Genomic DNA, 26953 nt, shown 5'->3' with positions numbered 1-26953 from the left:
AGGCGGCACGAAAAGGGGCCGCCCCCGCTGCGTGCCCTGCCCCAGCTCCGCCCGGGTACCCACGGACTTGTCCGGCGGTGAAACGGGGCCGGCATGGCGCAGTACGCGAGGAACGCCGCCGCCGTGGCCGTGATCCGGCTCCGCAACCCGCCGGTCAACGCGCTGAGGTAACGGCGGCGCCCGCCCGCCATTTCGTGAGGCGGCCGCCGCGCTGGGGCACGGCCGGGGGCGTTCGGCTTCCCGGCCCCGGGGGCTGCGGCTCGGCCCCCGGGTGGTGGCCCCCGCCTGGTTAAGGGGCCGGGGGGGGTCGCCAGTAGGGCGGAGGGACGAGGAGTACGGCCGGGGCACCCCCGTGCCCGTCCCGCTGCACGTGTGTGTAGGCGACCGTCGGCTGAGGGGACGCTGCTCAGATGACGCCTTCACAGAGCTGACACAAGCTTTTGAGCTTAGCTTTCCCTTTGCAAAAAACATGCTGAACTTTTACAAGATTTTTGTTCTTTGTTATAATTTCTAGATACTTTGTGTTTTTTTTTCCTCAGGAGAGATGCCAGGCTCATCAATCTGTGCTTTCTGCCATCTCCTGTGGAATCTGTTTTCAAACTTAGCACGTTTCTTGTCATTTCCAGTCTAAGTATCAGGATGAAGCTTCCAGTGAGAAATCACACAGCAGCATTAGCAGCTTGGCTGTTTCATCCCGCAGTTCCTTTGGAGTTTGTAGGTGAAAACCAGCTTTTCCTCCAAGACTGGCTGCTGTTCACATTACTTGTCCTGCAGGCTATTCGTTGTGCTTCCAAGTGAGCACAGGGGTTAGTTAGGGCAAAGGGCTCTGTAAGCTGCAGATGTGGTTCAGCAAGAGGAGCTGGCACTGAGATTAAGCCCCAGTATCAGAAATGTAAACAGTGCACTTGGCTTTTAAAAATGATTAAGAAATTGACCTCAAAAAACTGTGGTCAAGAAAGACCACAAGTGATCTCAAACCAGCCAGTGAAAAAGTCAAACACAATTCAGGAGCCCCTGAAAACTGTAGTTTTCCACACAGATTGAAGTGGACAGACATGCTTTTCAGTTTACGTAATTTGTAACAAGGTTAGTATATTATAGTTCATGTAGCTGAATAGCAGCACATGGACCCTTCTTAAGCAGCTGCGGTTGAAGAGCCATTCTGTAGCAGTAATCTTAGCACATATTCCATGTATATTCCAAAGGCAAAAAATCCACTGCAGTCATGCCCAACTTCTAAAGCAGAAAGTTTGTTAAAAAGAAGCTGAGAAGCAAGTAAAAGCATGAATGCCTGCTCTCACTCTTTTGTTGCAACATTTGAAAGCACAGAAAGATCATTTTCATGTGATCAGATAATTAGAATGGGAAAGCAAATTTGCAGTAACTTGATTGATTTATAGGACTCCCAGATTTATAGACATATAGAATATGGAATATCCCTTGGACCTCCTGTGGCCAAGACTGGGCTAAGAAAACTTGCCGGCTGTGCCCACAGCTAACTTGCCATCCTTACCATGCAAAGCAGTAAGTGCTCTAACGCAGCATAACTCGGACTGCTGTGATCCTGGCCCTGTCAGTTAAGCTGCTGTGAAACTTTTGCTTGCAACACATGAGGGAACAAGACAGGTGGGTTTGACCTGTCCCTGTTGTCTTATATCAAGCAGTTCCAGCCAACTGTTTCACTGCTCGAGACAACTAACACGGTACACGTCGCTGGAGTATGATGCGGGCACGTCCACTTCACTGTAACCAGCTTCAGAAGGATAGCTTGGTTTTCATGGGCTTTTACTTTATTTCCTGATCTGTTAAGATCTGCTGAATTTGCAGAGAGCAAGCATGACAGATGCACTGAGTTCAGCTTTCACCAGCTTTGCACTATTCTGTTAGCAGTGAGGGTAAGACCTGTTTTAGCAGGAATCAACAATTGTTTCATACTTGCCATCAAGTAGTTTTTAGCTGAGACCTGGCTATAGCTAGGAAAGGTAGAGGGCACTCCGTGATCCTTGCACGAAACTTCTGCTTATTTTATATGCTGGACTGTAGGAGAGCAGGTTCGTGATTGCTGTTTGAGATGTCTGACTACATAGGTGATAGCAGGCAGGGAAACTTACAGACAGGAGCCATGTCCCGCAGTCCTGACAATTTAATTTCACAGCAGGCACAGATGCTTTTTAAAAGGCTGGTGTGTTTTTCCTGCTCTGGCCTCACCTATCTCTCCCCATTACATGTGACACTCAGAGCCGTTATCCCAGCTCCCATGCCATCACACCAGCCATTAGCACTTTAGAAGCCACTGGTGGGTAGAAATTTGCTTTTTGCTGTCTGACAGCATCTGCTGCTGTGCAGGTACCTCCCAGGCAGTGCTTTCCTGAGGAATGTGTGCTGACTTGCGAGTCTGGCAGCAAATTTGGCTCCCACACACAGACTCCCCTTCAAGCTAATCCATCTCCCCACCAGCAGAGCTGGCATGTGCCAAACTTGCTTTTTTTTCCTGGTTTGCAGAGGTTTAACTTCCAGAGATCTGCAGTCCTAATGCATCTGTGAGACCGTGGCATAGAAAGAAGAGATTTAGATGTGCAAGGAACTGGACAGTTTTGGGGAACAGACAGACAAGACTTGCAAGAGAAAGGATCAGCCACACTTCATGAGCAGAGACAGGCTGCTGGCACTGAAAATTAAGAAGGATGTGGAAAAATGTGCTAATGCCAGCTGAGTAGCACATGCAGTTCTGAGTGAGTGACAGAAAGCAAAACATAAAGGTGATTTTGTATCAATGCTTTTAACTCTAAAAAGATGAGGTGGAGGAACTGGATTCTTGGCATCAAGTGGGCCCAGCTGCTAGCTGTGATGCCAGGCCACTGAATTTACAGGGATGAGGTAGAGGAGTGTATGTGTGGGATTATATAAAGTATAACTACATAGCTGCCATGAGTGGAAAAGCAGTCCCAGGCTCCCTGTGACTGCTAGGACAGTCCTTCAGACCCCCGATCAGGATAACAGTCAGAAAATGTTAAATGAGGTTAGAGGAGCTGCAGTTTCGGGATAGGTACAATGATGGGAGACCGTGATTACCCGTGTTGGACAGGGATAGTGCCTCATCAGCTGAGATGTGGAGAGAAATGGGTGCAGTAAGTGTCTGCTTCCTGAAACTGCTAACCTTAGGCCCCACAGAAAAGATGCCATTCTGGGTTTGGTATTAATTAATTAATGCATGGTATTAACTAATTAATGTTGGTATTAATTAATGCATGGCTCGATTCAAGCTGTGTTAGAGGAGAGCTGCCCTGTGACAGCAGCAGCTACACGGCTAGCTCTGACACTGAGGTGAGAGAGCACAGAGCAGCTAAAGCCAGCACCAGTACTGAGTTTCAAGGAAGGAAACTATGTAAATATCAGGCAGTGTGACTAAAGCCAAACACAAGTAACTCTGAAAGGAGCTGTCCAAAGCACAAAGGATCAAGCATGGAGACCGGTTTGTTTTTTTCTTGTTGGGGTTTTGTCCTGTTTAAAAGTTTCTTAGAGACCTAGGTAAACCATTCAGCCAGCAGGTGATCCAGAGCGGAACAGCTTGATGGGACAGCTAAGGAGACCCAGGGAAAAGTTTGATTTTTTTTTTTATTAAGTGGAAAGCTTACTCAAATGAGAACAAGAAAGAGGGTAAAACATGATAGGAGAGATGCAAGCTGGAAATTAAGATGATTTTAAAAATATAAACAGTGCTTTTCAAAGCCTGCTACAAAAAAAAAAAAAAAAAAAGAGCCAAAAGTTCTTCAAATACATAAATAAATAAATAAGCCAGGACAAGCTTAGAGGATGCCGAGTTCAAAACTGACATTTACAGCTCAGGAAAAAGATCCTTACCCTTGACAGTTCTCTGAAATCATCAGCTCACTGTGCTGGGACAGACCAAAATGCCTAGAAAATGTAGGGTACCATCAGCATGTATGGTGACAACAAAACAGAGGGCATCATTCCTTTGCAATGTAAAACTAAAAAATTGCTTAAATATTGTGTGTAGTTCTGGACTTTGTATTTGGAAAAGGACAGGGGGATGATCCAGAAAGGGATGACGAAAATAACTAAGGGGACAGAGCAGTGCCTTGAGAAAACATACTGGAAAGGCCGAGAGTCATCAGCTCGGAGAGGAAAAGGCTGTGGGACAATAAGGTCAAGATTTACAAAATCATAAAGAAAGCAATTAAATTGAAAGCCTAACTCTGTTTACAAAATCCTGCAGTAGTTGAACTAGAGGTGTTTGATTAAGTAGGAGATTGTTTTAAAACAGATAACACAGAGCTCGATGGCACAGGAGCCTGTGGAGGCAGATGGATTGGCAGAATTGGGGATTAGAGAAATTTGTGGACAGCAGGTCAATAGGGGATGCTAAATAAAGGTATGTGGATGCATACGGGACCATCCCTCATGCAGTGATTGTGGATGTCAGGGGAAATACAAGGGGGAGGGACCAGAGCTGCATGTTTTCCACAAATAGCATTTTCTACTGTTAGATTGGAACCTGATTGAATTAATTTTGGGGATTCCCTTAAATTGCTTTTTTTTTTTCTTTTTAAATTAAAGTCCACATTCACAAATCCAAGCTAAAATTTGAAGTTCTTTAAAACCTTGTTACAAATCCAGCACATCATCACTGCAATGAGTAGAGTTTTACGCAAAACAGAAACAACCTGGTGTGGTCACCTACAGGAATATTCTCTTATCCCGGGGTGCACATGCTCTTAACAGCACCTACCACGTTTCTAAAACACATAACGCTGAATCCTCTCGGTATAACGACTTTTGCAGTCAAAACAGTACGCATGGCAGAGCTGACTGCATAGCATGGGATTAAGAGTCAGTTGGAACACATGCAGTGAATTTTTGCATTGTTTCTGTTAAATGAATGATACTGTTGCAGTAATGAAATACTTATGCAAATTACAGTGACTTTTTGCTTCTCTAATGTTTTAGCTGTTTGAAGTTGTGATACCCTTGAGTATTTTTATAATTATGCTGTCATACATTTTAATATGATTGCTTTCATGGAAGCATGAAAGCTTCTATCTTTTAGTACCAGTTACAGCGCGAGTTACTGAGCCACGCAGCCTCTGCGTTGGACTTTAACCTGTCTTGGAGCAAACGTATTGCTCCATTTTAGAACAAGAAGCTGCAAAAAGTCTGGTTCTTCTTCCTTTTTGTCCCACAAACACTTCTCACTGGGAAAAGGTTGTATGGAGGGAGAAGAAATATTTATGCAAGAACAGGGTCAAGTTATTCTCTGTCAAAAATAGTTCTTTTAATGCAGATAATGTCGGTATTGAACTGTTATTTTACAGCAGCCTTGACGACTAATTTTTCTCCTGGTAGGAGTATTTTGTAACTGCTGAGGGCTTGTAAATAATTTCTTATATAAAACCCTGAACCTTTTCATCTACAGGGGTAAACCTTTTATATGGGCGTTTTGCAACTGCTGATCACATGGCTACTGTAAACACAGAAATGCTCTGATTGCTTCTTGTCTGCTCCTGCAAGAGAATCAGGCAATTTTCCTACACAATATTTTCAAATCCAAAATTTAATATTTGTTAGGGATCCTGCTGCATATTTTTCCCCCTCTTTGCACCATAGATTGTAAGGTGCAGTGACATTTCATAAAGGTTTTCCCTTTAATCTTCCAGCATTAGGTGAATTTGGTATTTCTGTGGCCTGGCACTGATGCAAAAAACAGACTCGAGCACAGGGTGCAGCCTGTGGGTCCTCCTCAAACAGCAGCAGCCGCAGCACTTGATGTTACAAATGGGATGAGATAAAACCAAGTTTGTAACGTGTATTTGTCCCAGAGAGTATGAAACCATTTATTAAAATTGGAAGGGCTTTGTGCTCTGCTAAATAGAGCTAGGTGCACTGAAAAGATCTTTACTGAGTCACCTAGTAGTTTTTCTTTGTCATGGCCAAATTATTTTCATTTTAAGTTTCAGCTTTCGGAACCATCGCTCATGTCACACTTTGGAGTTCTCTGTATTTCTGGAGGAGGCAGTTGGTACCTAACTGGCTGTTCTCTCTCCAGAAATGACACTTCTCAGCCTGTGGCTGCGTGGCCTCACCCAGGCAGCAGCTGGACCTGGAGACCCCTCAGACAGCCCGCCAGAGAGCACTGCAGGGCTGGACGCAAGCAGACAAATGTTGGGTAAAAAAATGTGTGGCACGCATGCAGCTCTTAACTGGAAGTTCAGTAGCAATGCTCAGTTGTGTGCTGCCCTGCAGACGTGGAAAAAGGAGGAATTCTGCTTTCCTTCTTCATCAGGGACTCAAAACCAGAGGACAAGGAAAGAACTGAGGTGGAGCACAGATGTGATGTGGAGACTCAGCCAGTAGGAGCTGAGTGCAGCTGACAGCCCAAATCGCGTGGCAGAGGGCAGGTTCCAATTGGGATTGTGCCTGTTTGTTCTCACCAGGGGTCACGTCCAGAACAGTGAATCAGAATTGAAAAATTCTGTGTGGCAGTACCAATTTCCCAGAGAATCTCACTTGCCTAACCTCTGTAAGTGGAAATGAGGAACTAAAAAAGCCCTGTACAGTTCTCAACTGGGGTTTACAAAAGAAATGCCAATATAGAAGTTTAGAAACCTGATTACAAAGAAGTTTCAATATACAAGGTCTGAATAATATAGCCATCATATTTATAACTTCACAAAATATTTTTATCAGTGGCTTTCTTATAGCCCAGATTATACATACATACATGCTGGGTTGTGCTTTGTCAGCTCCCTCTGGATAGGAACCTGGGCTAAGATAGATCACGGACACGATTCACAGTTCCTTTGCTCCAGTTATCCCACTGAATTACATAAGAAGAGAAGTTGTATTTATTTATAAAGGACTGGACAAGCACATATGATACTTGAGTATTTCTCTATCCACTTATGGCTCAAATTTCCTGAATCAGTCATTATCTGCAGCTGTACTATGTATGCACGCAGAAGAGTATCTCCCCCACAACATACACAATTACATACTTAAAAGCGCATGCATATGAACACAGTTTGGTATCTAAATTATACATACACACAATTTTTGTTACTGCTTCTATTAATATGTGATAGGCGTTAGTGCTTCTTTACCTACCATCTTCTTTATTGTCACTGTCTTCTAAAGCAAAATATATATATTTATGGAAGGACATGGAGAGTATATGTTTAGCTTTTTCAAATACCAAGTGGATGAATAGTCAGTTCAGATTTCTGTTTAATATCTGATTTGTAAAAATACTATTTATACTTAACTGTTCAGTTTTGAAGTTCTTCAGTAATTCTTCACTGGACACATTAATGGCTTCTGTCTGTGGAGATACGTTCAGATGAGACAAAAAAATTCGTAGTGTTTTAGGCCCAAATTCACTTTGACAGGATGCCACACAAGTTCAAGCGTGGGCCTACATACAGGTCTTTGCAAAGTGAAAGCTTCATAATTGTCAGCACAGCACCAGCTCTATGTCAGGTGTTTGAAAGATAGCTTTTTATCCCCAGAGCTCATTTCCCTTTTAAAAAGTTTGTAGGTTAGCAGTGGTTTAGCATTAATTACTTTCAAATTATGCTGTTTTCCTAAAAATCTGAATATTTAATTCAAAAAGACATTTTCAAAAGAACATTTCCCTGTGCTGTTTGCTTTGGAAACAGGGATATCATAGGCACAAGAAGACTCTGCAGCAGCTGAGTGACAGGTCAGTCAGCAGTGATAAGCTTGTGGGTTTTGGCACTTGGCCTTAAAGTGAGAGACTAATGAAGATTCACCCAGAGGGGCTATGACAGAAGACCAGTCAGAGGACAGACTTGCATGGACTTACTGCTTATTTTCACTGAGCCTCTTGGTTTTGGTGGAAAGGTAACATAGTTGACCATTAGTTGCTGACTCTCGAATGCATTTCAGTTTGACAGTTCTTCAGGCATTAGAGGATGGACTGAAGAGAGCGGATGCAGATCCTTCAGTGAAAGCTGTTATGATTTGTGGCGAAAGTGGGAAATTCAGTGCAGGTAAGACAAGTTTCTTCAATCAGTCTGAGAAAGAGAGCAAATACTCCCTGCCTACCACATCTGAAGATTCTCTGCCTTATAACACTTGATAAAATGGCCATGAGACAGTGGATTTTTTTCTACTCTGCTGTCCCATGATTGACATGGGGCACATGAGAGATTGGACAGGGCAGTTATGAGTAACAAATCTCCTCCAGTTGTAGAAATCTGTGAAGATGGGGAATTTTTGTGGAGCTCAACATCACTTGTTAGTAGTAACTTGAACTTAACTATTCCAGACTCAATATTTTTCTTTTTTCTTTTTTAAATAAGCATCTCTGCAAATTACCTTAGTAGCTGCACGATCATTACAATTATGTATTTTTGTACTTTGCAATCCCCTTAGCTTTCTGAATAGGCTTAAGGAACCTGGCTTTCTTGCAGCTGGTCCCAAAAGGGTTGCTTCCTGTTAACCACTCTCCTGCCAGCAGCATCTCTGCAAGACCTCAAACATCTGTGAGCAGTGATGTTTAATGGCACCAAGGGAAGGATCATTCCAGTCGCTGCTTTCCCCAGTAATTCCTTTTCATCTTTGTGCTTTCTCAGGTGCTGACATTCAAGGATTTTCTACTCCAAAGAGACAGGGTATTGCCTTGGGCCCCTTAGTTTCTCTCATCGAAAGGAGCGAGAAGCCTGTGGTGGCTGCCATTGAAGGCATTGCCTTGGGAGGAGGCCTGGAGGTGGCACTTGGCTGTCACTATCGGGTTGCACATGTGCAGGTAACACACGCTGTGAACTAGAGTCTGCTCCTGAAGAGGAGTTTCCTGTATCTTTCCTGCAGAGAAACTTCAGAGACTAAGTGTTAATTTGCCTTCGGTCTCAGTAGTCATTATCTGAATTCTACGTAGTTGGCTTATGCGGCATGACTTTCTCTTACTTTTCTCCCCAGCCACATGAATTTTGCATTTCTTTCTGCTAGTGACCTAGTTTCAATAGGTAGTTGAAACTCAGCTAGCATAGCGCACTTACAATTTGATTTCCCATGGGCTCTGTTTCCTCAGGGAGCACTCTACCCAACAGACAGCTTCTCCCCCCACACGCTTAAGTCTTTAAAATTTTTTTATTTATTTTTTTTTTCCTCTTGAATCCCTACCTTCAGGATTGCTGAACTGCCTTTTAGCAGCACCTGGGCTCCTTACGTAGACTCTTCACTGATAGGAGCATCTCCTCCTTTTTGCAGAATGAACCACTTTCCCCTGACAATGTGGGTTCCTATAACACTGTAAAGAAGTACTCTACATATCCTGTATGCCACTTAAGAAGGATGCCTGAAGTAGTAGTCTTAAAATAATCCCACATCCCTTAAGAGCTCAACTGGAAATGTATTTTTTTTTTTTTAAGTAACAAACTATGTAGATTTTTAAGAGAAGACAGGAGCCCTCTTTCTGCTGTCACTAGCTTCTCTGCTGTAACCCTACTAAATCTCAAGTGCATCAAGAACCATTTGAACACTTTGGAAGGGGAGTTAGTTTAAAAGCTCAGTATGTGAGTGGTACCATTCTTCCTTCAATAAATTTGTAAGAACTGGGGTAGGGAGATAGCAAGTCACAGACAACCCTCTAGCATTTGCTAACACCTACTTGCCTTGTCTGCACATGTGTTGTGGTCTGGGATGATGCTATTGTCCCCTTTGGTCTAATCCAGAGCTGTGCTAGCACCCACGCATCCTCTGAAGTGTGACACCTCCTCTGCTTCTGTTCATAAGTTGTTGAAAAGGGTGAGTGGGCTTGTCTTACATGGCAAAAAGCAAGGATGAGGTTTCTATATAGAAGTTCTTTGAGGATTCCTAGAGGAGCATCACGTGTAGTCAGGTCTGCTTGTATTTGTTCTACGTGGTTCATAATTGACACTCTTGCTAAGACGACTTGTTGAATTTGACTTCACTTTAGGCACGGATGGGTTTACCAGAGGTCACCATTGGGTTACTTCCAGGTGCTGAGGGCACTCAGCGACTACCCAGACTTATTGGGGTGCCAGCTGCTCTGGATCTAATCACTACAGGTAAAGTGCTGTACCTCGGCCTTGCTGTGTTTATGAGGATAACTGAGTCATAGCATCACTTTGGTCTAGTGAAGCATAATGGCTTTTGGTTTTGTTTTTTAAACATATAGCTGCTTGTGTTGAAATTCAGCTTGCTTCCCGTAAGGATTGACTAGGAAGGGGACATAAGCGCTTCCGAGGCATATAGCTCGTGATGCATTTTGTGCTCAATGAGCTTGTCTCATACTTGAGGCCAGCTACACAAGTCATTTGACCAGATTTAAAAAGAATGAAGTCACCTGTAATGCCCCACCGTAGTCACCTTATTTCTCTTTTTATCACAGGAAGACACATTCCAGCAACTGAAGCACTGAAGCTGGGCTTGGTTGATGAAGTTGTGGAAGAGAACACAGTTGAGGCAGGAATTCGCTTGGCAAACAAGCTGATTGGTGAGGAAAGAATTGTAGCAATGCCAAGAAATAATTGTTGAGGCCGAAGAGAGTCAGAACAAAGCCCGCTAGTTTGTTCCATATGCCCCATTCATTGGGTTTTGGCATCCATCTGAAACAGAATTAGCTGCAGAATTTTTCTGTTAAGCGAACGTGGAAAAATTCAGATGCTGGAGAGCTGCAGAAATTCAAATGAGGATTCAGAGAAAAACAGAAATAAGGAGTCCCTATGCTTATTAATTATATATCCAAACTTGCATGCTCCTCTGGGCTACTGCATTCAACTGATTTGGGGGAATATGCGCTCTTCCCATATATAACTTTGGATGATAGCTGGTATTGTGCATAGACCAGATGCATCGTCAATAAGGGCTGATAAAAAATAACTGTCTCCCTCTAGCGGAGGGACTGGCACATCCTCAGCTGAACTCAATGATCCATGAGTCTGACTGTCCTTGGGCTGCGTGGTGAGATGCCTGTTTTGGAGACAGACTATTAACTCCTGTCAGGATTTGATGTGGAGCTCTTTCACATGAGATGCACACAAGGAAGGAAAAAAAAAAAAAACAGAATCTTCCTGTTCTGATCACGTGGCCTTTACAGGCAATGCTTTTCCAAACTGGGGTGCTCCTGCAGTTTTCTTTACTACAAAGACGACCAATTCTCCTTCTCTGTAGGAGTATTTCTCCCATGCTAGGAGTTGAAGCAGCCTCAGCTTTGTCCTAGATGACAATGCACCATGTTTTCAAGACAGCTCAATGAATACACTATTCTTCAAAAATCAGTGTCTTGCATACTTAGCTGCAACATGGGATTTATCAGATAGATGCAAAAGCATGTTCTTTGGCTGGGTCTTCCATAATAGATGCTCTTCCTTCTCAACATATTCATGCTAATGATTTTGGGGCTTCATTTCTGGTGCAGAACTGATGACACAAGCAATCCTTTTCTTTTTGCCGATATGTAATCTAGTCAAATATAAAACTTTAGAAAGATGGGTAATATACAGAATCATCTAGGTTGGAAGAGACCTCCAAGATCAGCTAGTCCAACCTCTGACCTAACGCTAACAAGTCCTCCACTAAACCATATCACTAAGCTCTACATCTAAACATCTTTTAAAGACCTCCAGGGATGGTGACTCAGCATGGGCAGCCCATTCCAATGCCTAACAACCCTTTTGGTAAAGAAGTTCTTCCCAATATCCAACCTACTTCACTATTGCTTAAGAAAAGCAAAGGCACTTCGGTTCACTGATCTAGTCTGTTTTGAATGAGAGTTCTATTTCCCCATCAGCTGGGAGGGCAGTGAAATATTACTACTTTGCTAGACAGATTAACCCAACAAATAGTGTTCCCTTTGATGTAACCTCTCAGCCTCTGAATGAGACCATGTGTAAGATTGATACCGATACTGATGGCAGAATCAGTATATCATAAAATGAGTAATAGATACATTGCTAGAGCTAGCAAACTGGCAAGCATCCTGGCTTTCAACAAAAGCTAAGTGAAATGGGATGAATTGTAGACATTTGTATGGTTATTTCATCTGTGACAGATATGCAGTGGTTGAGAATTGTCAAAGTCAGCTTGAACATAGAGGAAAACCTCAGGAATGAGTCACTGAACACACTATTTCTCAGTATAACTTGCTTTCTGGAACTCTTGTGCACTGCCATTACTGGCAAATTCCTGTTCTGTAGCTTCGGTTTCACTGGAAAACGTCAGTAGCAAGGAAAATTGAGAACTGTGTAAGCATGCAAGAATCCTGACTGGATGTCCAGCAGGTAACCTGTCTGTTCCAGGCTTGCTCATTATTTGCAGTAGCGTTTCTGTTTCTTGCTTCAGTGAAGAATGGGTGGTGTCACTGAAGGTATTTCACGTCATCACACTGTATACCAACTCCAACAGAATTTTAAAGAAAAATGCTTTCAAACTTCATCTAATAGCTCTACTGGCATTTGCAGTATGTTCTTTAACAGTGAAAATACTGGAGACCAGCTCATCTTTCTCTCTCTCCTGCTTGGAAAATTTATCTTTAGACTTTGCAGAATATCATGAAAAGTTTTGTTGCATTGTTTATCCTCAGGTGACCTAATCAAGCAGACAGAATGGGGTACCCAGAATCCATATGTTCCTTTAGAGTCATTCCTGGTTTTGGCCTTCGCATAAATTTAATAAAATTCTCCTGCCATACAACAGCAAAACAGCACTTTTAGTTCTGTACCTCTGTATCTCTGTAACTCAGGGCTGCAGAAGAGATATAACAGTCTCATGTAGTGTGGGGAAACAAACCCAGAGCAGCTAAGTTATGTTTTCAGTAAACATTTTCCAGACAATCTTAAAAACAGAATTGCACAGAAATGCCATCACAGAAATCCACTTTGTATGACAACTTTTTTTTCTTAAAAAAAAAAAACACACACAAAAACACACACGAGGCTAACAACTGCTGGCTTCTTACAGAGCAGTTTGGTTAAATAACTCATTGTCACTGAGGGAATTTCTGCTCCTAGCCCGGGAGTGCTCTACTGCAAGATCCATCTCAAAGAACCCATTCAGATAGGATTTTCTTTTAAAGCTTTCTCAGCACTAGAGCTGCAGTAACTTGGGGCAAGAGATCAGCCTCAGATGAGTGGCCTCACTGAAGCAAGGGTCCCTGATCATTTCTATCCATAGGTGACAGAACTGCCTTTACGGTAGGTAGGCTGGGAAATCTTCATCCGTAAAACTTTATGGAACATTCTTAGTGAAGAACACCTTCTGAACAGCTCTGAATCAATGTCTGTAGGAATGCACAGAGACATTTAATCTAAGATTTTTTAGTCAAAACCTGTAATTACATAACGCAGAGTAGGAAGTGAGTGTGTGTTCTTGTCCTTCTTCAGAAGAAATTGCTTGTTTATGCAAGAGAAAGTTTTCGCTCTTGAAGGTTTTTTATTTAAGGAAGGAAGGAATAGGCAGAAGCTAAGTCCTTAGAGACTAGAAGAATGTTCTTCCATTAAATGTGTTTGATAACCACTGCACTAATTTGAAGCTGCATTACATAATTTGTCCACCTGATGGCATCAAAAAATTGAAAATTTGCCATAATTGCTTGCAGTTTACACTGCCCACCTCTGTTGGCCTGCTGTAGCCTTCCTGGGCTGGAGGAGAAAATGGCAGCTGATCCTTTGCAAAGCAGATTTCCTGCTTTCTGACCATGTCTGCTGATTAACTTATCTTCTCAGAGCACAAGAGCATCAATGGCATACATCAAAGAGCCAAGCAAAGTCCGTTCAGTTTAGATTAGTTCAGACCCCACAGGTATTACGCTCTGCATGGAAAGATGATTAGGAGTTTCTGCCTGTAGGCCACCAGCAGTAACTGTGGAGGAAGTATGTGTTCCTTCTGAGGCTCGTGAAACCCACAGGAGTAGCAGCTACTGCTGCTCATGCAGTAACTGCATGCTTTAAATGGGGAGTACTGGAAAAAGTCAGTTACATTTACAAGGGCCTTTAGTGCATTATCTCTGGGAAGATGTACAATATGCAGATATTTGAATCTCTCTCCTGGGCTTATCATTCTGGCTACCACCTTCCTTAAGCAGAAGATCTAGCAAAATGCCCCTTTGAGACAACCAGAGGGAATTGAGGATCGACATTAGCCACGCTTGTCTCTGAGTGGTCTGAGACCATTGCTAGCCTGAAGAACAGGGAACCAGTTCCAGCTTTTCTCCCCGGACATGTACAAGCAGTTTGCTGTACCATGCAGACTGCTGAGCTAGCCCTGCCTTCAGTCCAGTAATATCCCTAGAGTTCACTCTGGGATGCCCTTTTTTTTTTTTGCTTTAAATAGCTGTGTTTGATACTGCAGGCTTACATGTTGCTTTTGCTGATAAAAGTGTTATAGACTCAGTCCATCCTTTGTGCCACCTGGATTACAAACCCTAGCAAAACAAAGTAGATACCTGTGCTAGCTCCTGTTCATGGGTGATGTCTTTCTCTACATCATTGATGTCCAGTATCGTTCATCATGTTCTTGCTTCTTTGATTTCAGAAACCAAGCTGTAGGTATCCTGTACTAATCTCTTCTTCCCAGGTTTAGATTCAGATCATTCTTTCTATTCATAAGTACACTTTTGATTCTTAGTAGCATTGCAGCAGCAAGGAAGCTGCATGGAGGTGCTGTAGAAATGCTTAGCTGAATAAGAATTTTATTACAGGACCCTGAGGAGAGTTACTTTTCAGTCTGAGCAACCGTCTCACATTCCTCATCAGTATTTGCGCTTAACAAGTACAGTTTGCTGTCTGAAGACCATGTTTAAAGGCTGCCAGTAGCATTTCTGTTCACTTCTCACATGGGAGATACATGAAGTCTCTTGGTCTGTCCTGTCCTAAGTGGTCTTCCAGCCATCAGATTTGCTTTTTGGGACAAAGCAGTGGTTTCCTTTTTGAAAAAATGAAACCCGCTATTTCAGTCCTAAATAAAGGACTATGGATGAAGAGTGTTCTCATATTAAAAACATACATTTAGGGAAGACAAAGGATTCAAAAATAAAGAAATATCTTGACTGAAATCCTGCAGTACTGCCAAATCCAAGCTATATTCATTGTCAGTGTGGAAGCATTTTGATGGACTCACATTACAGGAGAAGCTACTTACACGGTCAGCGTTCATCTTTTTGTGTTCTCTAAAAGCCTTAGTTAAAGAGCCTGACCTCTGAAGACCACTGTTTCAGGAAATCAATACCAACTCAGCCTGGGAATTCATGTGTTTTTTTTTTTTTCCTCCCCTCTCTCTCTCTCTTAAAAGCATCTGGTCTTAGAGGAAGAGTTAGAGTCAGGACATGTTCTTTGGAAAACCACAATTGCAGCGCTGCCATTATTCCTGCTTTTCAGTACCCTGTGTATGTTGGGGCACCAGATTTCCTGCCTCCGAATCTTCTGCTGATGCAGTGGCATTTTCAGTCAGACAGTGGAAGAGAAGGGCGAGCGGGGTGCTATATGCCACCTTTGAAAGAAAAGTGCTGCTACGCAGAGCTCATAACAGAAGCCAGGCCAATGAGGTTATACATGAGAGAGCTTCTCAGCACAGGGCTCCCATCAGAGGGGGCCCACCCACCATCCTGCTGTGGTGGTGGTCCAGGATGCTCCTGGGGACGGTACTGCAGTGCTCAATGCCATAATATCACAGTTAATGATCTGGATGTAGCTATGATGACAAAAGGCTTTGTGCAAATGTTGGAACGTTGAGGAGATGCCTCCTGAATTTCCTGATCTTGTTCCTCCATGGTCTTTAGTGAGGCAAGCTGCTAAGAACATAGGAATAGCCTGAACACGGGCAAATCAGAGATCTCCCAGCGGGCACCAAGGTTTATGTTTCTGAAGAGGATTTTGGTGTCTGAAATGTAACTAACTTCTCTCAATTAAGAATTCTTTCTAGGTATTACCATAGCAACCTCCTCCTGTAATGAGGCTCATGTATTTCTGTGGCTGCTTGATTCACCCCTTGCTGACACAGAAGCATGAACTCTTCCTTGTTATTCATTTGCTCCCCAACTCATGCTGTGTGAGCCATCCTCTTGGCTAGTCCCACAGGGAACGGGGGACTCCTGCTGTTAGGGAAGAATTGAAGTCAGGGTGCATTTCCCAGTCATTCATATAAACGTCTGGGTCAGGACCCTGGCTGGAATGCATCTGGCTGGCAATGCCAATTGGGCACTGAGTGCTGAGCAACACTGGGGAAAAACTCTAATAGTGAAGCTCACAGAAAGAACAGAAGGAGCCTTACGAATGCAACAGCTAGAACCGTGGAGTAAGAACTGGAGAAGTCAAGTCACTCTGTAGCTGAGAAAAGGAAGGAGGGAGTTGTCTTTGAAATTGAAATCTTGCTTTGTTGAAGTCTGGGGAGAAGGGTCTTGAAAAATTGCCATTGTCAAGGCAAACAAAGTTAAAGAGAAGCATCAGACACTTGAATGCTGACTCAGATCATTGTGCCATGCAAGCCCTAGTACAGTGGGCTTAGCAGGAGGGGAAAAAGGTGTAACATTCTCATTCTATGTAGAGAGATGAAAATCTATAGTCCTCCAGGAAGCATAGAATGTTTTGTGCTATAACTGCATTTTTCTACCCACAGGCCAGCCCTTGGGACCCCGCAGGCTCAGCCTGAAGCCCATTCCAAGGCTGCCCAACATGGAAGCATTTCTCAGTGAGGCTCTCGTGAAGGTGAAGAAACAGGCCCGGGGGTGCCTGGCTCCAGAGCTCTGCTTCCAAGCAGTCAAAGCCGCCACAGAGCAGCCCTTTGCAGACGGAGTCCGGAGGGAACAGGAGCTGTTTAACATCCTGCTGACCTCAGGCCAAGCCCAAGCACTGCAGTATGCTTTCTTTGCAGAGAGAGCAGTGCAGAGGTGGACAATGCTCAGTGGAGCTTCGTGGAAAAGTGCTTCCCCTCAGCCCATCTGCAGAGCGGCTGTGATAGGTAAGGGGATGAAAAGCTGTTGCATTTCCTGACTGTGCAGCTAACAGCAGTGCTGAAAGGGAGCAAGATGAGTATAGCAGGGCTTTACTCATGGCAGAAAGCCTAAGCAGAATTCCCTAGCAGTCACTGCTACCCAGCACAGGACAGATATCCCAGGCCCATAGGTGACATGCAAGGAAATAAGCTGTCACTGCACTGGTAAGCTCAGGGAAGGTCAGATGGCAAGTCATTTCCTAATAGATTGCTACCTAATCCCACCCCTTCCTTTAGGAGAGAAACTTCCTCCACTTTCAGAGTCAGCTTCATCTGTGGATCATAAGCAGTCTGTTCCCTTTTAAATACTGCCATGTTGAGTCCTAGCTTTGCTCCATGTTAGAAGCAGGTTTGCACGAAATTCTCCTCCTCCTGGTCTAGTTCTGTATTAGAAGTGCATGTGCATAGAGTCACTCAGGGATATATTAAAACAAAAATGTTTTGACAGCTGTATTTTAAGAAGATTTCATCTCACTGGGATCCACTCTTGCCATTTTGTAGCCCAGCAAGATAATGCCTTCATTAATTTTTTATAAGAGCAATTTAAATAAAACCTTCGATGCACTGCTGAGATTTAAAAAAAAAAAAAAAGAAGTATCTTTCAGCTCGGCCTGTTGATAGTAGCACTCAGAAATGGTTAGATGAGTAATGGAGCACTTGGAAAACATCCATTCTGTTTCAGAGAAAGCTCACCAGACCAACACTGCTCTTTCCAGGCCTCCTGTGCCCTGTAAGGAGCTCTCTGGAAGCTCATTTCAGACCAGAGAAACACTTACTTTTCAAAGTTCCCTTCTCTTCATTAGCTTCCCTGACTTAATCCATGCTTTATTTTTAATGAAAATGTTTCTTGAACATTGGTCCACAAGCCTTGTGAGGCAGATCTGTGGCTGTTAGGTCATTTGGGTAATAAGGCATGAATTATCACCAAATTTATCATGTGACTTGGGTGCAAGCGAACCCAGACAGGTCAGTCCTCTAGTGTTCTTTGGCAGAAAGGGCTTGTGCTGAAGTTTTGTAGGAACGATCGGGAGACTAGAATCAACAATTAAATGGACAGTCTTTGTTAGGGACTGATAAATGATGCTACAATTACTAACTTTTCTTGAAGAGTCTCAATACCAATAAACAGTATAGCCAAAAAACAGTATAGCCAAAAGGACCATTCAGGGCATCTGATCTACTTATGTTCATGCTGTAACTAAACTAAGGGAAATTTTAGGGACAAATCCAATCCCTGTTTGAAGGTTCCTAGAAAAAACAGCCTGTATCTTATTTCCAGACTGAACTGGTAGGGCTACATCTCCCACCCTTTGGATTAAGAACTGCCAAAAAAAATCTGCCAGACTTCTGAATTCTGGTCTGAAGCTGACCCAACCTCTACCCAGGTTTCAGTTTTCTTGTAGCTGTTTACAGACATAGTTCAAGTTAACCCATACCTTTTGCAGAATAAATAAACTAATTGCTTTGATTCTTTTGCTGCTGAGCACAATCTGTCATGCTTTAGTCATTTTCTTTATTCTCTGAACTTCCTCTGATTTTTCCCAACACTCCACAAAGCATGCACACCAGAAGTGTGAACAGTATTCCAGGAGTAATTATGCTAAGACCAAGTACAAAGCTAATATTTCTTCTTTGTGCCTGCCTAATATGCTCAAGGTAACACCCAATGTTTGTATTAGCCATGTTTACTACATCCTGTTAATTATCCACTGGCAGGAAGCAGGAAGGGCCAGCAGTTCTCCAAGGGATGGAGTACTGAGGGGAATCCCAGAATCCTCTACAAGTCACCCTGTCCAGCCCCCATGCTCAAACAAGGCCACCTAGAGCCAATGTCCCAGGGCCGTGACAAGACAGCTCTTGAGTATCTCCACAAATGGAGACTCTGCAGCCTCTCTGGCAACTCATACCAGTGCTCAGTCACCCTCACAGCACAAGAAAATGTTTCCTGATATTCAAATGAAGCCTCCTACGTTTCAGTTTCTGCCCTTTGCCTCTTGCCTTGACACTGGGCTCCACTGACAAAAGCCTGGTTACCTCTTCTTTGCACCTTGCCCTCAGGTTTTTGCATACATTGACAAGATTTTGCCCCACTCCCACCTTCTCTAGGCAGAAAGAGTCCCAGCTCTCACAGCCCTTCCCCACATGTGAGTCATTCCACTCCCTTAACATTTTTGTGGCCCTTTATTGGGCTCATTCCAGTATCTCCATGTTTCTGTCATACTCAGGAGTCCATAACTGGACCCAGCAGTGCAGAGCAGAGGGGACAACTCACCTCCCTCTGCCTGCTGGCATCACTCCTCATACAGCCCTGTGTACCATCAGCCTTCTCTGCAGCAAGGACCCATTGATGCTCATGGTCAAATTGGTGCCCACCAGGACCCCAGATCCTTTTCTACAATCCTGTTTTCCAGCCAGTCAGCCCTGAGCACGTACTGGTGCATAGGATTATTCCTCCCAGGGCGCAGTACTTTGTATCTTTCCTTGTTGAGCTTCATGACGTACCTGTCAGTTCTCCCTCTGGATGGCAGCACAGCTCTCCAGTGTATCAATTATTTACAGTACCTGAGCAAGGCAAAGAGGACAGACTCTGAGATCATGCCAGGATCCAGACAATCAATCAAAATTCACACGATGAAGCAGGTCCAAGGTAGAGTGGGGAAGCCAGTCAGCAGGTTGAGGCGTGGCTCAATGGGACCACAGCCAGAGCCAGGCAGTTCTCCAATGTAGCTCAGGAAAAGAGCAGAGGGCCGGGGCTGAGCTTAAATCGGGCTCTGAAGCCCCTGGGTGGTGGGTGTGGGGTGGAGGCTCCAGGTGTAGCTGGTCAGGGTCATTAAAGCTTATCAATCCTCTCAAGGCCTTGACACCTGCCAAAACTCCTAATTCTTTTTCTGAATCACTGCTTCTATCAATAACCCCCATAAGCAATATAGCTTGCTTTGTTTGTGCAAGGTGTAGACATTATACTTCATTTGATAAGCAGCTTCTGTTTGGGAAGCCACTGATCACCTCCTTTTAACTCTTAATCTTATGCCATACTAAATGTCATTGCTTTCCATCACTTACTTCTTTCTGCCACCCCACTGGGTTTTTTCTCTTTCCGCTGGAAGGACTTCCTCATGTCTTGCCTTTTGGTATCAAAGAAATAGCAAGTCCTTTGGAGATGGGTTCAGAATATGCCAACACCATTGCATTTTTTTCTCTCTCAGGCTGCCATAACAAGAAGTCATTCTCCAGCGAGTACCATCTCATATTTCCATATTCTTGACTGTTAGCACGTTCTTGTAGCACCAGAAACCAAAATCCTAGGGATGAACTTTTAAGGACACCTCTTAAAATAGTGCTGATCATCCCTTTAAAGTACTGAGTCTCTATAGTTATCCAGGGTCTCCCTGTTTTCCCTAGAGAGAGGAAGGCATGATCTTGCATCCATTTTGGATGGTGAGAAGTCATGCGGCCCCCAATTCAAAATAGTGCTGTTTCACACACTAAAACCCTGTTGCAATATGCTGGTTCTTCTGTCTGCTATCACTGCAAAATGGGAAGCAACTGAGCAGATCACTGTGACATCTTCCTCCTTCAGTAGCTTTTCTGCCGGCACAGAGGACTTTTGGGTATGGAAGCAGTGTAATGAATGCTGGGGGAGCCTTGCTTTGTGGACCCCCTGTCAATCCAGTATTAACAGGACCTTGTTAGAGGGAGTTGGCACCAAGTCTTAATGGATGTTCAGCATCAAGCATTATGTGTCATTTTTGTAGGCTTGCTTGATAGATGGCATTGCTGATGAGTTGGCGACTGTTGCCGTGCAGTCCTGGCTTCCCATCAGCTACCTTTGTCTGTGGGTTGTTTGCTGAAGGACTGATAACAAGCAGCACCCAGCTGGGCAAGATCCCTCCTGCTCTTGGCTTAGCTGTCCATGGCTGTCTTCAGACACAGGTGATGCCACCTACCTCATTTGCTCCTGCTTGCTCTGTGCTCTCGGCTCCCATCTCTTTCCACCTTCTCTGGTTCCTCATCACCCAGAGAAAGAGTTCATCTCTGTCCCTTCCTCAGTCTTTCAGTAGCTTCCTGCTTGCTTTGAGTATCACATTATTTCTGCTTGAAGTTCATACCCTGAAACAGTTAGAGAAAGAAGCAGCTCCAGTCTGCATCAGTCCACCACCGCCAATTGCTCACTGTTATTTTTAACATGAAAATTGGAACAGTCCTTGTATATTTTTACCAATTTATAAAGTGCTGTTTCCAATTCCTGTTATTTTAAAGTCTAAATATTCATTATAGTTCAGAATGTTTTCTACTGATAAGAATTTCTCTAGTGCGTGTGACTCTACATAAGTTGTTTTATACATATTTCGAGTTTGTTTGTTTTGAAACTTGTTTTTAAAATCCTTCAATTAACTTTGCATCATTTTTCATGTTCTCAGTACCTGATGTGACAGAGCAATAATTAACAATCATTATTCACTCTGCTTGCCCCACAAATGATTTTGTTGTATCCATGTTTGGCCTTAAATTTCATGAGTTTAAGCGTAGCTTTATTTATATGCCAAAGCTACATTTCGCAATGAAAGGCCAGAAGCAAGATGGCTAGACACTGGTCTTCTCCTGAAGCACATTTCAGTCTTCTTTTGAAAGCTGGGCCTTGGGCAAGAACACAACTCTGGAAACAGTTCTCTGAATGAAAGACAAGAATATAGGGTTTTTGTAATGATCTGGGGGAAGAGCCCAACTGAGGAACAAAACAAAATGTACAGTAGAAATCCTGGAGTAGTTCTTAGCCGTGTTTTGGTCTGTGCAACCTGAACTGAGCATGCAACACTTCCCTTTCTTCTACAGCCTTCTACCCATGCAAGACCCAGTGATTTCCTACCATTTTTTACTGCTCTAATACATTTTTCGCCAAGATCACGAGTCTCTATAAATTTGAAAGGGAAGTCCTTAGAAATGCTTCTTTCTCTACTAAATAGCCAAATCTCTCCTTGGTTTTATAGCCCAATTTTAGAAAATATTTCCAGGGGAGTCATGCTGTGCAAGCTCTAATGTAACAAAACCCTTGGGGCTTTCATTACTCTCTCTGCCAGCTTCATTAAACATCATTTCATACAGGCCACTGAAGAGTTATGTAGTAAGTTGAGAGACAGCTTTTCTAGGTCAGAAAGAAGCTTGGCAAGCTCATGTCTTATCTATAAGCCTCCTCCTGTGGCCTAGAAAGTGCAGGACTACAGGCATGTACGCCTGTCTGTCGTGGGACGGTGAAAACCTAGATGGGATTACTTACACTACATGTGAACGAAAGCAAAGAGCTGAATCAGCTAACACCAGAGTTTTGATCTAGGAGGGAGCAGCTTGTTCACGTCGTGAGAGAACTGCTAAGATTTCAGTCAGGAAACTGAAGCTGAGAGGAGCAGGAGTTACTAAGGCCCAGGATGTATAGGCTGTTTCTTTAGTACGGCTTCGAAATTAAGAAGGGAAACCCCTGGAAAGGAATAAAAGAGTTCAAGAGGGAGCTGTGAAGAACTAGGATGTGGAAGTGCAAACCCTTTACCATGATGTCGAAAGAGAGCCTCAAAGATGGGGCTAGGCTTGGTGGCTGTACAGGAGGTGGTGGGTGACACTCCCGCACTGTCTGAGAAGAAAGCAGTCTTTGTAGCTCAACAAAGACAGAAAGAGCTGTTTTAACACCCTGCTGATATATCCAAGCCTCTGAGAACTGAGCAAAGCAGAAGGAGCTATTTGTGTTTGTTTGGTTGTCAGTCAGCAAACCGTGGACAATGAAATACTAAGAATTGATTCATGTTATTCTACCTTTATTTTCAAATTAATTTTTGTAGTGTCTGATCATGAAGATTTAATTTCCTAGAAAGGAAGTTCAGCATTTGCTTGGCAGCGAAATGGTTTATGAGCAAGCATCCAGATAGCGATGTCTATAAGAACTGTTCTTAAAGCTAAGCAGGGAGTGTTTTAAATGTCCTCTGTGTATACAAGTTTAGCATGGACAGAACTAGATCAAGGGTGTGTAGCTTGCAGGAAAAATACACTACCTCGTTTGACCTTCAGAGTTGGAACTTGTTTAACTGATGACATAATTTCAGCTCTTCTTTATAAAGCTGCTTTAGACAAATTTTTTAATCCCCTTGTTTCTGTTTATTTGTTTAGCAGACTTTCATTTGTAAACCTGGGATTAAAAAAATCATTTTTACAGAATTATGACAAACCTGGACTTTGTCTAGTTGTTGCTTTATTTAGGATATTAATAATCCTCCCATTCAAATGCTTTGCACTTTTAAAGCTGGTAAAATTGCACTGGCCTTCTCTCACTAGTTTGTATTTGCTCAGTCCAAAAAGCCTCCATCAGGGGAGAACAGTGTAAGTAGCGTGGGGTGGGTATCATAGGAAAGTGTAAGCCTGCGGCTTCATTTTATGTAATAGAGGGCAGAGCTGGCGGAAGGGCTCAGAAGGAGGGAAAGGAGCGAGCCAGTAATCTCCACACTATTATTCCTCCAATGTTATTATGAGCTGGTAATAGCACATTTATGGATCTTGGAGGAAAAAATACAGCTCAAATGGATGTTCAGTAATGGGAATTCTGGACAAGAGTTTTAACTGCACGGTTTGACAAGGAAGACTGTATCTTCAGTAACCTTCAAAAGTTAGCAAAAGCCTGCATTGGACGACTTGGCTTGTTCCCGGTGGGCAGAGATGTCCAATATGAAGCGTGAACAGCAAGCAAAAGGCTATTGATGTTCCCAAGTGATTAAAAAGAAGGTGGGATATGTTGAATTCTGGATTAAGAAGACATTGTTAGTTCCATGCCTGGACTGGTGATGGGAGATATATGAGACAGAGATAAAATCAAGAGCAGATCGGTTTCTGAGAGTCTTTACAGAAATTGCAGCTGAATTTGTGTTTGCATCAAAGATTATGCAATGAAGAGCAGAGGGAGAAGAAGGAGACAAAGAGGAAACTTGCAAGGAGGAGGGAGAAACCAATTGTCTGAGCTTTGCTGGTGTCTGAATCTCTGTGGGGTGTGTTTGCTTGCACTGATGTTCTTCCATGAGTGCCCCAGAGAAGCACTGGTATCCTGAGGGTGAAGCTGCTAGAAGTTGGCAAGAAGGTTGAAGTAGAAACTCAGATCTCCTGTCTGCTCTCACCAGGTTCTAACTCTTAAGCGATGCTGGTTTCCATAGGTATAAAACTTCACAGGGAGAAGATGTGAATCACATGGAGTGAATCCCATTGGTATTTTGTAATCTTGAGAAGATGTCAACTTGCCTTTCTGCTCTTGCTTTTCAAACACTTAGGCTCGCTGAAAGAGAGACTTCACCTTCCTTTTTTGGAGTCTTCAGTTCTTTTCTTCTGTCTGTGCACCATTCATTTTGCTTAGGCTTCTGCCTTTTATCCCGGAGATACCAGAGGAAGTGCTGCTGTGAAGTGATTGATTGTAACATTTTCTATTCATAGTCTCTGATTCTCTCTCCCTTTTGTCCCTAGGGCTGGGAACAATGGGCCGAGGCATTGTGACTTCTCTGGTTAAGGCCAACATACCCGTGGTAGCCCTGGAGCAGGACGTGGAGTGTCTGAACACGGGAAGAAAAGCTGTGATGCTCCTTTTGGAACGTGAGGCTATGAAAATGGGGCAGGATGCCCAAAGCCTGGATTTCCATAACCCTGCGCGTCTCCAGTTCACTGTGGACTTTGATGGGTTGCGGGATGTAGATCTAGTTATCGAAGCTGTGTTTGAGAACATGGCACTGAAGAAGGAAATATTCAAAAAGCTATCAGGGATCTGCAAGCCGGGGGCCTTTCTGTGTACAAACACATCAGCCCTGAACATCGATGAAATAGCCTCTGCCACGAGCCACCCACAGCAGGTCATTGGCACACACTTCTTCTCCCCTGCTCATGTGATGAGGCTGTTAGAAATAATCTATGGCCGTCACACGTCCCCAGTTGCCATTGCCACTGCCATGCAACTAGCCAAAGCGATGAAAAAGGTTGGAGTGGTGGTAGGGAATTGCTTTGGTTTCGTCGGGAACCGAATGATGTTTCCATATGTACAACAGGCGGTTTTCCTTTTAGAGGAAGGAAGCAGACCAGAGGACGTAGATCAGGTTCTTGAAGATTTTGGGTTTAAGATAGGGCCTTTCCGAATGTCTGATCTCGCCGGGCTGGACGTGGGCTGGAGGTCTCGGAAGGGCCAGGGCCTCACTGGGGCCTCACTGCCTCCAGGAACGCCTGCCCGCCAGCGGCACGGCCGTCGCTACAGCCCGCTGCCCGACCTTCTGTGTGAGCAAGGCAGGTTTGGGCAGAAAACTGGAAAAGGCTGGTATCAGTACGAGAAGGCTGGGGGCAGGACAGCCAGGCCAGATCCGTGGCTTCACAGCTTCCTGTCTGAGTACAGGGACACCCATCAGATCAAGACCCGCTTTATAGACCAGGAGGAAATCCTGGAGCGGTGTTTGTTTTCTCTCATCAATGAAGGATTTAACATCCTGGCTGAAGGAATAGCTTCAGGCCCAGAACACCTTGATGTCATTTATATCAATGGCTATGGGTGGCCAAAGCACAAGGGTGGCCCCATGTTCTATGCTTCCACCGTTGGGCTCCCTCGCATTCTGGCTAAGCTGCAGAAATACTCTGAGGCCCACCCTGATGTCCCCGAGCTGCGTCCCAGTGCCTTTCTGAAAAAGCTGGTAGCTGCGGGGAACCCTCCCCTCAAAGAGTGGATGTCGTGCTCAGGCTCACAGAGCAGCAAGCTGTGATTTCATTGATACCTGCTCTATAAATTCATGGGAGAGATCTCGTGAAACAGGTGCTGTAATTGCCCTGTCTGTTCCAATCAAAACCAAAGTGCTTCGGGCTCGTAAACAATGTCACTAACCTTCCTGGGCCTTCGCAGAGAATAACTTTGGCCAACGATTGATCTCAGTCAGCCCCCCGCTGCCGGCAGCCACTGCCATCACCCACCCTTCCGTCTCACCACCAGCCTCACCCACCTTTTTTGCACATCGCTGTGCACGGACGCATTTCACTTTGCTCTGCCTTTAGGACTTCACAGCAGTGCTTCTCTTCCGGTCTGTCTGTGTCGAAGGGACAGCAGCACACAGCCCTCAAAGCAAATCACAGAGGGAGGCGAGAGCGAGACGGTCACAATTCACAAAGGAGATGGTCACAGTTCACCCCACATGAGATGAATCTACAGATCCTGGCCTAAATGTATTTCGCAGCCTGTTCAGATCTCCCCCTGCAGCCCATCTCCACCCCAGATTTCCTGGCTCTCCGAAATGCAGCCAGTTGGAGCCTGTTCCCTTCCTGCTGCTGGGGGGAGTTGGCACAAGGGGCACAGTGCCTTTCAGAGGTAAATTCAAATGAATTGGAGAGAGCAGCTTTGGACAGAGAGCGAGGGGCAGGGCTGGTACTGTCCCCTCCTCCCACAGAAGCAAATGCTGATAAATGACAGAAAAGCCACAAATGCATCAACCTGCCCAACTTGCCCGGTGATGTTGGCTCACGACCGGCCTTCTGCATCCAGGCTCCAGCCTCCTTTATCATCCACCTGTCTGTGTCCAGGCAGAAACATCTTCTGGCATCTCTAAGTGTGGGTTTGCGTTGCCAACCCTCCCCCTTTCTTGCCTGCCTACAGCTACCTAATTGATCTAATTGACCAGACTGAAGCCTGGCCTGGCACTTACCGGGTTTTCACATGCACAAAGGGCACGCGGAGGAGTGCAGGGCTCCAGAGCTGTGCAGGCAGGAACATTTCTGCAGGCACACAGGGAGCAGAGCAGGGGGAGGTGACCAAACTTCCTCCAGGCTTGCTGCTGTGGGGCAGTCACCCACTGCTCGTGGCCTGTGAATTTATCGCCTAGGCTGGCGTGGGGTGTGGGTGGGTCTGGGTTCCCTTCTCAGGAAGATTAACATCGGATATCTAACTTCTGCTTTCTATTTTAATAAAACTGCTTTGATTACA

The 26953-nt window shown here is 44.2% G+C and overlaps 1 protein-coding gene and 1 long non-coding RNA gene across 3 annotated transcripts; one reads left to right on the top strand and one right to left on the bottom strand.

Moving 5' to 3' along the window:
- Positions 1-30: 30 nt before the first annotated feature.
- Positions 31-26953, top strand: EHHADH (enoyl-CoA hydratase and 3-hydroxyacyl CoA dehydrogenase). Of its 2 annotated transcripts, none has more exons than XM_040567162.1 (7): positions 31-167; positions 7924-8027; positions 8613-8785; positions 9956-10067; positions 10391-10495; positions 16612-16953; positions 24475-26953. In XM_040567162.1, the coding sequence occupies exons 1-7, from the start codon at positions 94-96 to the stop codon at positions 25743-25745; spliced, it is 2181 nt and encodes a 726-aa protein (XP_040423096.1). In that variant the 5' UTR covers positions 31-93; the 3' UTR covers positions 25746-26953. The 2 variants fall into 2 exon arrangements, with proteins under 2 accessions (XP_040423096.1, XP_040423097.1); XM_040567163.1 differs by lacking the exon at positions 31-167 and adding an exon at positions 249-370.
- Positions 16961-26067, bottom strand: LOC121074731. Its single transcript, XR_005822505.1, has 3 exons — positions 25980-26067; positions 20050-21096; positions 16961-19548 (listed from the first exon to the last, which is right to left on the bottom strand). It is a non-coding gene; the product is annotated as an uncharacterized LOC121074731 (long non-coding RNA).

Source organism: Cygnus olor, chromosome 9, assembly GCF_009769625.2.
Source record: "Cygnus olor isolate bCygOlo1 chromosome 9, bCygOlo1.pri.v2, whole genome shotgun sequence".
In the NCBI taxonomy this organism is placed as follows: domain Eukaryota; kingdom Metazoa; phylum Chordata; class Aves; order Anseriformes; family Anatidae; genus Cygnus; species Cygnus olor.
This window is presented reverse-complemented; position numbering and strand designations above follow the sequence as displayed.